Here is a 12626-nt window from a genome sequence, read left to right as displayed (position 1 = left end):
TCCAACTTTTGCAGAAATTCCAGCCTCTAAACGCTTCCAGTAGGTTCCAATGGGAACCTACTGGTTGAAGGTATTTTGGACCATTCCTCTTTACAAAACATCTCTAGGTCATTCAGGTTTGATGGCTTCCGAGCACGGACAGCTCTCTCACACCACAGATCTTCAGTAATATTCAGGTCTGGACTGAGATGAATGTTGCAGAACGTTGTACTTGTTCCTCTGCATGAAAGCCTTAGTGGATTTTGAGCAGTGTTTCGGGTTGTTGTCTTGTTGAAAGATCCAGCCCTGACGCAGCTTCCACTTTGTCACTGATTCCTGGACATTGGTCTCCAGAATCTGCAGATACTGAGTGGAATCCATGTGTCCCTCAACTTTGATAAGATTCCCAGTCCCTGCACTGGCCACACAGCCCACAGCATGATGGAACCACCACCACATTTTACTGTAGGTAGCAGGTGTGTTTCTTGGAATGCTGTGTTCTTTTTCCTCCATGCACAGTAACACACGCCGTTCACACAAGCAGTATATTTCTTTGGTTTTGATGTTAGTGTACTGTCTCTGTCCTGCTGAGAATCTGTATTTCTCATGCAGACCAGGAAATCCCAATCGATCACGTCAGCCTCTGAATGTTCTCTCCATCCAATATTTCCAAAGAAACACTAGAAGCTTCCACAAGATTTTAAGCCAAAGCTCAGAACATAATCAGCTCATGACCAGTTATGTGTTCAGCAGACATTACCGTAGTAATTTAGCCAGTTTCAGCTCGGCGTAGCTCGCTAAACCACTAATCTCACTTCATAGGTCACCCCTCAGGTGTCACTTTACCTGTGATAGTAACTCCCAGCATGTGTAGGTTTGATCTCTGCTCCATGTATGAAACACACATAAAGAAATCCACAGCGTGAGTTCAAAGATGCTTTTATTTTGAAAGTAAAGAATTGAAAGAAATGAACCCGAGTAAGTTTACAGTCAGTTATCTGTCTGCATTTGGAGTAACTAAATCAGCTGTTTACATTTTTATCATGATAGTCAGATTAGGTTTAACATCTGTTAAGAGTTTAAGAAAAACACCTGCATGATTATCAAAGAAGAGAAAAAGAGGAACTGTTGGATTTTGCTCAACTTAACAGGAAAGACTCCAGTTAAAAGCAAACATGTGGGCCAGCAGTCACCAAAATAACAGACTGACCAACACAGGACAGTGGAGCCAATAAAAAACGATGCAGTTTACCAACTTATAGAAAATAGTCAGGATCTAATGGAGGAGCAGCACTTTATGAAGAGCCGACTCAAAGAAAGGACAAAGAGAAGAGAATCACTGAGCATTTAACTGGATTGATTTGAATCAAAGATAACAAGAAGAAGTAAATTATCTGAGTCAGTAGAAACAAATAAACACAAAACTAGAACCCAACCAGAAAGAGAGAGAGAGAGAGCAAGAAACTGATTCCAGCAGGTGATTTACTTCCTGTTTTACTTCTAAAAATGGCTAAGCTCCGCCCACACAGGACAGGCCAAACAGGAAGCGTTGGAGCTGTCACACCTCTCACATGGTGAAGATCAGATGACCACTGAACGTGTTATGATGACTTTGACTGTCAAATATCCTTGCACTAGCCAATAGACGTACAAACACCTGATCTCCAACCTCTAGAAGCAGTGAGACTCCATTAGAGGCGCTCACTGTACCAGATGTTGGATTTTCATATGTAATAGAAATTTGCTCCCCATTCCTCAACAAGAAAGCACCTGCAACAATGTTTCCATGACCAACTATGGTCAAGTCAAAGTGGTAGGCTCCTCTCACTGGTGCAGTGAAAATACCTGTGGGACATTTGTTTTTGTTAAATGGAAAATCAGCTGTTAGAACATCTGGAACATCAGCCTGACATCAACATAGCTGAGAAGTGACATTCAGTGTTATTACCTGTGTTTTTGTTGTAGGCATTTCCAATGTTCGTGATAACATGTTTGAAGATCAGAGTAGTGTGGTCATCAAAGGGTCCAGTATCTCCTTCACCTTGATCCAGCAGAGAGGCTGAGAAAGCCACCTGTTTGACTGAGAGAGAGAGAAAATTCATTTTACACTTCCTGTTTTAGAGTTAGACTCTTCCCATAAAAGTGACCATGACAAAAACTTTAATCTCCAATGAAAGAAATGTTTGACAGCTGAAAGCGTTTCACTGCCACAGAAGAAATCAAACTCTGGATAATCCACATACTGTGTCAGCAGGTGATTAGTTTGAAGCTTTGCCCTCAGATATCATGTGGAAGAAATAAAAAATATTGTTGGTACTAAAGATTTTCAAACACAGTAGCACCACCTTGTGAACAGATTTATAGCACTGATATATGTTGATCCTCCAGAGTTTGTTGGCTTCTGTCTGAAGGTGGCGCTACAGCATAAATACAGCTTCAGATGTTCACAGAAATTGATTTGAGCAGCAGAGATGGATTACATCCTGTAAGCACGCTGCGTTACTGCGTTACTAAAACCGTGACTTTTTGCGAGAATGTCTGATGGCAGTGACGTAAGCGAGTGCGACGTTCGTGACAACAGCTGTCTGCAGATCAACAATGGATCACATATCGAGTGCGGGAGAGAGTATGAGCGTGCAGCGTTTAAAGCGTGGAAGTACTGACCTTACTTTAAGTTTGATTCCATAAAAAGTGACAAAAACATTAGTGTCCATCGTGCGTGGGAAGAAAACTTCTTTTTACAGCGAAAAAATCCCCTAAACTTCCGAGCAAGCACCTATTTGAAAGACTGAGTGTAAACACACAAAACATTTTATTTTATGTGCTGGAATGTGCAGAAAATATGTTTAAATGGTAAACAGATTTCTTCCAGTCAGAGAATGTTGCATATACTTTAATGTTTGCTTGATGCATAAAGTTAAAAGATTAAAACTAATAAAACAAGTTTTAAAAAGATCTATCGCTTTATCACCTATTCAGGTTGTAAATCGTGTTTTTAAAAAGTTACTAAGTAATTAATTACTCTTGAAAATAAGTAATCAGTAAAGTAACGGGATTACTTTTTGGGGAAGTAATCAGTAATTAGTTACTGATTACTTTTTTCAAGTAACTTGACCAACACTGTTGAGCAGCGTTGTGTCTTTAACTGTAACACATTCCAGTCACCTTGTGATGTTGAGCTGATCAGAGCAGGTTTTAGTTTCAGTGTCTAACATTACAACATTCAAACATAAATACTAATCTGGTCAATTTAATATCAGATTTAAGATATAACATTAATTCTAAAATGTAAGAATGTATCAATTATAGAAATCTTGCAACATTTCTCTTTCAGATTCCCACACAGTACCTTGTAACTGCTGCTTCAGCTGGTCGATCTCAGTCTTCTGACTCTCCACCTTTGTTGCTAGTTCTGATAAAATATAATAGAAATAAAAAGAAAAATCTTACTGACAGCACACAGTTATTCACAGGTTTTTATTTGTAAGTAAGAAAGTAACTAAGTAAGAAAGTTGTGGTGATCCTTGGGTGGAGAATGGTTGAAGAAGCAGACTTGTTTGACTGGATCTCTGAACAAACTGATTCTCATTTGAACTCTGTGCAGTTAAACTCTGTCATCTTTATCCACACTAGGGGAGTTTCTAGGTTCTACCTTGCAAGGGATCAATAACAATTTAAAATTTATAATTTACAGTTTTTTTACACACAACCTGTCAAAAGGGGAGGGGCCGGCTGCTTCCAAATAGAGCACATTTCATTCATAACGTTGTAAATCGAATCTGTGAACTAAGGTGTAGGTGTGTTAGGTTTTGTTGTGGTGATCCTCGGGTTGGGGGATGGGTGTTCATACTGGAGTGCAAAATGAAAACCAGTGGAAGATGGACAAGAAAAGGTCAAAGCCGTCAGGTGCTCAGTTTAGAAAAAAGAGAAAAGAGGAGGAGAAACGAGCAAAAGACACAGTGAAGCAGATGTGTGATTGGATAATGGCAGGCAGTGACGGGAATAACGGCGTTACTTTTTTCAGTAACGAGTAATCTAATTACTATTCCTATTGTTACAACGCTGTTACCGTTACTAAGAAGAAAATGCTGTCTGTTACTATTTTTCAACAAACAGACGGTTGAAGCTGTGTTCAGCTTACAGCATCTTATATCAGTTGCACGGAAGTAGCTGTAAGTAATCTGGACGCTACGGCTTTCAGCAGCTGCGCTCCCGCGGTAATCATGATCACTGTCTGGCACAACACCTGGATCTCAGGGGGCAAAACAATCGCACGAGTGCTGCTGTTTGACTGAGGAAGAATAAAGTAGTCGTGGTCAATCACATGACCACTTAAAGACAAAGCAACAAGGTGACATATACCAGTTTATAAACTGTGTGGCCACGTAAAACCAGAGTCATGATAAACAAGATATACGCAGCATTTTTTCCTCAATAGTTTCATGTTTACTGTCTAAGGACAGCGCAACGAGCACGCTCTGCTTATGAGCAAGAAATAAAAAAACAAAACATAAAACAGCCCGTTTGTGTTGGTGGAAAAATGCACCATGTCGACCAATCAAAAAATGATTTGGCAACATGACATTTGGTTGTTTAGGAAGAGGCGGAAGATTTAGGAGAATCAGAATCAGAATCAGAATGGGTTTATTGCCAGATGTTGAGGTTTACAACATTAGGAAATTGCTGCGGTGCTTCAGTGCAAACAATAAGAATTAAAGTGCTATGTAGAAAGAAAGATATGTGCATGAGATATACATGAGATATATACATGAGAATAAGAATTATGAGTGCTACGTAGAAAGATATATACATGAGTGCAGGTGGTGATCAGTGCCAGACATGAAATGATGCAGTGACACAGCGTAGGGTCATGTGTTAGTGGCGGGGACAGTCATGTGGTTATTGTTCATGTGTCCAACAGCAGAGGGGAAGAAACTGTTCTTATGGCGAGAGGTTCTGGTGCGAATGGACCGGAGCCTCCTGCCTGAGGGGAGCAGGTCAAACAGACTGTGTCCAGGGTGAGAAGGGTCAGCTGAGATGACGGCGAGAGAGAGCGAGAGAGAGAAAAAGAGAGAGAGCGAGTTTTGAGATGTGAGAGATTTGTGACGTTTAGCATGTTTGCAGTGTGTAGTTAGTGTGTAGTGTTGTGTGTCAGAACAATGATGCGACTGCTGTCTCCAGGTAGAAACAGGAGTGACACACCTGCTGCTGTCAGACCTGCAGGTATCAGGCTGTGATGTTTCCTTTATAGTGGACAGAAATGTTTGGAGTGGCACAAATAATTTGTGGCATCTTATTGAAGAACAGCTGATTGTTCTGTAAATGGTTATTTAAAAAATCAAGGTAAAAGATAAATGATACAAATAACTTTGCTGTTTGCAAAACTTGTGCATATGATTTTAAAATTGACAATTTATATTTGCATTTAAAGTTATGAAATATGATCATTAAACATGTTTGTGGTTGTTACAGTAAAACATAACTTTTTCTACTCGGATTTTGTGTTTTTTGTCTGATTTTAGATCAATTGTGTTTATACAGTAGTCAAAATGAAAACATAACTGTAAATTCAGACACGCGAGGTTGTGCTGAAAAGAATGAGACCAAACAAGGCAAATAAATCTTTTTAAAGGTGAAATGTGGAGGAAACATCACACGTAGTTAAAAATGGCCGATTATACCCTGGACCCCAGAGGGTTAAACGTTTTTTTTAAACATAATTAATTACTTTTAGAATCTTGTAACTCAGTTACTAACTCAGTTACTTTTTTGAAGAAGTAACTAGTAACTATAATTTATTACTTTTTCAAAGTAACTTGCCCAACACTGATGGCAGGTCATGTATTATGAAACACTCAGAATCAGAATACTTTATTAATGCCTAAGGAAATGATTTGGGTTACATATTCTCCAAGAAGAAATTCTAAAATAGTAACAGTAACAGACTAAACTCCAGACAATACATAATGTTAGCATAAAAGTAGCACTAATATATACAGATCACTCAGTTATAAATATCAAGGATTAACAGACGTGATTATAAATAAATACCAAGAAAACTGACAAGGATATCACAGCGTAGAAAGAAGCACGTGTAAAACGGGAGTAACTATTGCAAAGACCCCACACACACCCGACATGTTCACTCTTCTGCCCTCGGAGGCTCAGAACTATGAAATCCAGAACATCCCGACTCAACAACTCCTCCTTCACTGCTATCCGACTCTTGAACAGCTGAAATATTTTGAACAGTAATAGTAATTTTTGCACATCAGGTCATCTCACATATCAAACCAGCATATTAAGCTCATAGCTCTTTTGCACATAAATCTATTTAACGCATCAATTTTTTTTGGTCTCCACTTATTTATTCCTGCTATTTGTATTTTATCTATTTGTACATATTAACCGGCATCTGTGTGTGGACAGCAGAGAAAAAATTTCATTGCGCAAAGAAATGATTTGCTTTGTACACATGACAATAAACACTTTCAATCCTTAAATCTTTGAATCAGTTAGTGAGCTTCCACCTCCAGGGGGCGCTACATCACAAACACGGACTTTAAATGATGATTAGAAAGTTTGCATCAACACAGAAACTGGTGTTTAAGTAAATGTTGAAGTATTTGGTTTGAAGAGTTTGCCATGAAGAGGAGCCGTGAGCTGTTTCATTATAAACACATTCCAGTCAGTTCCTGATGCTGAGATGAAAAGAGATGTTTTTGGTTCTGCTATAAAATCTTAAGATGTTTTAAAGTTTTATATTTTACAATCAAACATGTAAAAAAAACATTTTAATATCACACATCATTCAGAGGATATATTTACAGCTCCATGATGGCTTCACTACAATCTCTTTGGACTGCAGCTTCAGCTGATCAGTCTCAGTTTTCTGTCTCTTTAAGCTTCTTTACCGGCTCTTTAAAGCATTTTGTTTCATTGCATCATTAATCTCTGAAGACTGCTCCAATATTCCTGTGATAAAAATATTGAGTCTCATAAGAAAACACATAACCATGAATGTTGGTCATTCCTGTTTCTGATGTTCTGGATATTTCTGAAGTCACATTGATGTATGAAACTGTACCTTGATTCTCTCTCTGTAGGACAGTGATCCGCTCATTCTGCACAGCCAATGAGGCGGTCAGCTCTCTCAGCACAGCGTGGATGTCCTGTGGACAGGACTGTTGGACTGCAGTCTCAGTCTGATCTGCTGAAACAGAGCAGACCAGAAGCAAAAGTGGGAGAAACATGATGATCTTCATTCTGTCAACAGAAACCTGCTGTATAACTGTCATCTGTTAATCTGAGAGTTTTATAACGAGGGGAAAAGAGGCGTGAATGAGGAGGTTTCTGCCCCACATGTCCCCTCATCCTCCACCTCACACACTGCAGAGCCGCAGGACCAGAATCAGACTTTGACTGCAGGACTGAACATGTAAACAGCAGGGATGTAGAGATGTTCTCCTTTGAACTCTCTGCAGTTAATTGTGTGCACAGAGTTCATGCATATATAAGATAAGCTGGGACTTATCAGCTAACACCAGCGTTAGCGTCCATGACCCAATCTGATGTTTAACAGCATTTTGAGTTTCCTGGTGCAAAAACCAGGCTTAAAAATATTTACTGGAAGGCTGAAAGGTTGATGCCGTAGATCTTTTAGAAGAACTCACTGACTCAAGGCCTTTTCACACAGGAAGCAGATATTTATTTTAAAACAGTCATAAAAAGATGGAACTATTTTTGAATGCTGGTTTGATCGTGTCAGCTCCACAAACAGAGCAAACGTTTGTTTGTCGAGCTTGTTGAAAGAACCAAAGTACAATTCAACAATACGAAGAACTGCAACACACTGACCTCAGCACCTCTGTGGTTACAGGAAATCAGCTGCATGTCAAACTGACACGAATCACTCAATAAAAAAATCAGAAAAACTGAAATCTTTATTTTTCTGTTGGCTTGAACATTTTAGCTGTGAATTCATAAAGAGAGCAAACATTTGTTTGTCAAGCTCATTAATGTGATAAAAGTCGAGTTTGAAAACACTTCAAGAATAAAAGCCAGAGCACGAGCTAACTTCCTCCCCTCACCCCCAAACAGTTACTGCAGATAGCTGCTCCTCACCAGTGTTGGGTAAGTTACTTTAAAAAAGTAATTAATTACTAATTACTTAATCAATATTGTATTTAAAATACTTATCTAATTACTGTGTCTGAAAAGTAACTTAATTACTAAATAAGTAATTTAACTAAATACTTAAAATCCCAATAAAACCTTGAGTGGGCAAACAATAGAAATTAAACTCTTTAAATAATAAATCTTTTTTTTAAAGACGGAGACTCCACAGCAGCGGTAGCATCTCTTCCACAGTGTCGCCTGCAGTTATTTTTAAGCTCACCTTCAGACGCTTTCTGTGCTGCTGAAGTAAAATCAGGTTTTGCTGCTCAGCAGGAGTTGCCGCGGTGTTATCCATGGATGATGAACAAGGATCACTCAGAAGTGTTCGTCTGTGCTCTGTGTCAGGCGCTTCAGCAGATTACTCGTGCTATTAACAGCCGCCGATAGTTTTTACATATTACTGTAATGTTCTTGTCTGCTTGTTTCAGAAAAGTGAAGAGACGGGAATATGTCCATGTCATAAAACTCGCTTCAGCCGAGTCCGGCAGCTTCTGCTTTAGAATACGACTGTGCTGTCAGTCACACAGTAGAAGTTGGGAACAGAGCAGCTGTGAAACCTTTGTTATTATGCTCAGCGTCTGTTAGTTTACAGTTTGACTGCACAGTTGTGAGCTCTTTGTTATGCACAAAAACAACATTGTTTTCTTTTATTTAGGGATCATTATTATTTAATAAATGCTGATAATTTATTTTTGAGTAATTTTTCATGTGCATCTGCGCTGTATGTGAATAAAAGTGCCTGTGTGACATCTGGGACACAGCTGTGACTAAACTCTCTGTTTGTTCTTACTTTATGGCTTTAGAAAAATATCGAGATATATATCGTATATCGCCATCCAGCTAAAGAATATCGAGATATGAATTTTGGGTCATATCAACCAGTCCCAGTTATATGTTTGTTAAGGGTTTCTCTGTATTGTTGTAGGATCTTTACCTTACAGTATAAAGAACATTGAGACCCCTTAATTAAGCACAAGTTTGTTTGAAGTCTTGAACAAATGAAACAGGAATCCAGAAAAGGGGACAGAAGGTGACACCGAGGAGGGCGGGACCGACAGGAAGTAAAGACAAGACTCATTAATAAACAAAGTAAAACAGGAAGTAACCAACAAACAACGAAGTAAAACCTGAGGAAATGAAAACATGTAACTAAGAAGATAATGAGGGAAGAGATAAGGGAGGGGAAATAAACTGAAAACATAATGTGGAGGAAATAAAACCAACAGAATGCCAAGACTATCATATTTCAGAGTTTATGAAACAACGTAATTCGCCATTAAAAGCGATTAATATAAATGAGTCATGATCTTTGTATTGCAGACATTCTGCTTTGTTGTGTTGAGAGTTGTGTCAGTCACAATTTTAAGTGAGTTTAAATGAAACCTGACAGATTAAATCTGGTGTCTTTCATAAACATGCACACAAACAATATCACAGACATTAATAACTATGTCAAAGAAACCAGCAAAGCTCTCCTCTGCAGCGCTCTGTGCTTCATACTCTATACTGTAGCATAGCAACTTTGCATTTAGGTCTTCTAACTAAAATAAGAAAATGGGAACATAAATAGTGCATCATTGCCAGACCTGCAGACACTCAGCCATGACACCAGTCAGTGAGAAGTGCCAGCTTGATGCCGGATTTCTATGAGCCTGGGCTACATAAACCAAACCATAATCGGGCATGTCATCACATAAACAGTGCCATCTACGCCAGGCCTGGCCCATATCTGGATGACATACCACTCACCATGGCAGAAGGCAGCCAGCAGTTCTGGCTTGACACCAGATCCAGGCCAGACCTTTCTTCTATGTGGGACAGGGATGGAAACTAACATCGCAGCAGAGGACTGGATACCAGCTTGTGCTGTACCTTAGATGGTGAATACAGATACTAATAACCCAGAATATTGACACAGTTCTACATTCTTGCCAAGAGTGTTTACAAACAAGGTGGCACTAAGTATGTGTCAAGTTTTTATAAACTTTGGAATAAGTGTCTGTATATTTTGTGAGTTTTGTCTTTGTTGTTTATTTTTAATGATATAATGACTCATTTTGTCTGAAATCAAATCAAATATGATATAACCACACCTGGACTGGCCACCGGGCCATTTTTCGTTTTTATGGGCCGATGGTTGTTTCTTTTTGTTTTTGTTTTTTGTTTCTTTGTAACGGTATAAACAATGAAAGGTGGTGGAGTGGCCATTCGGCCACGATCGATTCTGGGCTGGACCAATTGCAGCAGAGGAGGTTGAACTTCAGTATAAAGTTTGGTATTGAGGTGAAAAGGAAAGCGATTTGTCCCCTACTTCATCTAGATTGAGAAAAAGACTCATTCTCCCCCCTCCCTCTCCTGTTTCTACTTCAATCATGAAACTGATCAATGATCAGCTGATCAGCTCTCTTGTTTATTTATCGCCCACTTTGCGCCAGAAAGAGGAAACCAGCGGATGTTGCGCTAAACAACAGCAGCACGTTTAAGCTTGATCAGCTGTTGTTAGAATGTATTTAATATTAATTTCTAGTATCAGCTGATATCAGCTGATATCAGCTGTGTAAAAAAATAATATTAGCACACCAGAATACAAAAGTTATTCACTTCTAAGTTCTGATGAACGCTGTCAGCTTGAATCGGTTATTTAGGACACTGAGCACCAGCCCAACACAAGCTGACCTGTTTATCCTGAGCTTAACTATCAGCGTTTTCATGGGACTGAATCACACAAAGTTAGTTTGCTTAGTTTGTTTTGCAGATTTCACTAAATGAAAATACCTAATTTATCCAAACACATCATATACAGATCTAAGCTTTAAACTTTAAGTTTGCCAAGCGTCACCGAGCAGTCATTAAATCTAAGCTCTCTTCTTCCTCTCCTGTCCCCTCTTTCTTATCTTTCTCCAGTTTAAGTTTTAAGTTAGCTCTTTCTTTTCTCTCCCTGTGAAACACAGCAGCTGGACCTTTAGCTGCAACACACTGTGAGACAAACTGCACACAAACAGTTTGTGTGTTTGCTGATGTTTGTTGAGCTGATAGAAACGTTTCTCTCTTTATGTTCGATCCTCTTCTGCAGCACTTGCTAGAAGCAGATACCTCATACAGACACTGGCACTGCTCCCAGTGCCAATAAAATGGGATTTCCTTTGTTATCGGCAATGGAGGCTTTCTTCAAACTGACAGCTTTACTTTGTCTCCTTGACAGGATGTGATGAGTAGCAATGAATCCCTCAGAAACTGGACCTGATATGTGTAGATGTGTCTCACAGAGAGAAAGAGGAAAAGATAACTTAGAATAGTTTAGCTTCATTATGTTTCCATTATTTTGAACCGTTAAAGCAAACATACTCAGAACATTTGTCTTCACGCATGCTCGATCAGCCTGGTAAGAAAATCCTAAAAAATGGATTTGTTAAAAATGTCACTTTGAAGATGAAAGGTTTCTCACACTGATAACACTACGTTCAAATAAACAGAATGTATTTTGGGGGATATTCAGAAAATCTGTGATCATTTTATTTTAAAGAACACAACACAACCTCAACAGTCTGTAATATATATGACTGTAGCATGTTCAGACACAAGACAAGTGGAACTTTTTGTACTGAAGGTTTTGGTGGCATCTCCTGTTTTCATTGTTCGACTTGTGCTTGAGTTTGTTCTTCAGCAGCTCGTTGTGCCCAAAAGATGTGAAAGGATTTCCTCGCCTGTTGTGGCTTTGGATGAACATATGTAGAAAACAGCAGCGGTCCTCAACCCCTGGACCACGGACCAGTACTGGTCTATGAGTGGTTTGATACCGGGCCGCGAGAGTTGAGGCTCAGCTGTGAAATTTATGGTTTTCAGGGTTTTTATCAGTTTTTAATGTTATTTTTTAACCATTTTTATCGTTAACTCAGTTTCCCTGGGTCTTTTCACGTGTCATGAATAAATCTTTTTGATACCTGTACTGGTTTTATTTTTACTTTAAGGCTGGTCCGTGAAAATATTATCAGACATAAACCAGTCTGTTGCACAAAAAAGGTTGGGGACCGCTGACCTACAGCACACACCAACTTCTACACCACACGAATTACAATTACAGGACGTTAAGTGGCTTATTGGTTGTAAGTGTGGGTGTGTTTGAAGGTGAACTTGTAGTTTATGGTAATCAGTCAGTGGGTGAGAGCTGTATAAATATCCAGGCTGTCACTCCGCTCCTCTGACACTCCAGAGTGAAGCTTTCATTTGCCAATCTACACTCTCCTTGGTCTCATCATGGAGATTCATATAAACAGAAGAGGAAAAGAAGAACATTATAAAAAATATATAAATTTAAAGCTTGATGGTTTGAAAGAGGAAGCTCGAGCTTCTGGGTTGGGGAACAGGTACCTTTACAAATATTCCTGAATACCCCAAACCAGAATTTCATGTGTGTCGTCTGAAACACGATACAGGCCGAGAAGCTTTGTATCAAATAAGCAAGGATGGAG

At 39.1% G+C, this 12626-nt stretch overlaps 1 protein-coding gene across 1 annotated transcript; it reads right to left on the bottom strand.

The window, feature by feature from the left end:
* Window positions 1-902: 902 nt before the first annotated feature.
* LOC145431496 (complement C1q-like protein 4) lies at window positions 903-7418 on the bottom strand. The gene is made up of 4 exons (XM_080307382.1): window positions 7067-7418; window positions 3329-3391; window positions 1928-2059; window positions 903-1824 (listed from the first exon to the last, which is right to left on the bottom strand). The coding sequence occupies exons 1-4, from the start codon at window positions 7275-7277 to the stop codon at window positions 1547-1549; spliced, it is 684 nt and encodes a 227-aa protein (XP_080163508.1). The 5' UTR covers window positions 7278-7418; the 3' UTR covers window positions 903-1546.
* Between the last annotated feature and the right edge of the window lie 5208 nt (window positions 7419-12626).

This window comes from Astatotilapia calliptera, chromosome 10 (assembly GCF_964374335.1).
Source record: "Astatotilapia calliptera chromosome 10, fAstCal68.1, whole genome shotgun sequence".
Lineage (NCBI taxonomy): Eukaryota > Metazoa > Chordata > Actinopteri > Cichliformes > Cichlidae > Astatotilapia > Astatotilapia calliptera.
Note: the sequence above shows the minus strand (reverse complement) of the source record. Positions and strands in the feature narration are given on the sequence as shown.

What these genes read in the sequence shown, in the direction of transcription:
- LOC145431496 (XM_080307382.1), bottom strand. Translation starts at nt 7,277, where the DNA reads ATGACAGTTATACAGCAGGTTTCTGTTGACAGAATGAAGATCATCATG. An exon ending in GCTGAAGCAGCAGTTACAAG is followed by an intron (nt 2,060 to 3,328) that starts GTACTGTGTGGG and finishes TCTCTCTCTCAG; the next exon opens with TCAAACAGGTGGCTTTCTCA. An exon ending in TGCCTACAACAAAAACACAG is followed by an intron (nt 1,825 to 1,927) that starts GTAATAACACTG and finishes AATGTCCCACAG; the next exon opens with GTATTTTCACTGCACCAGTG.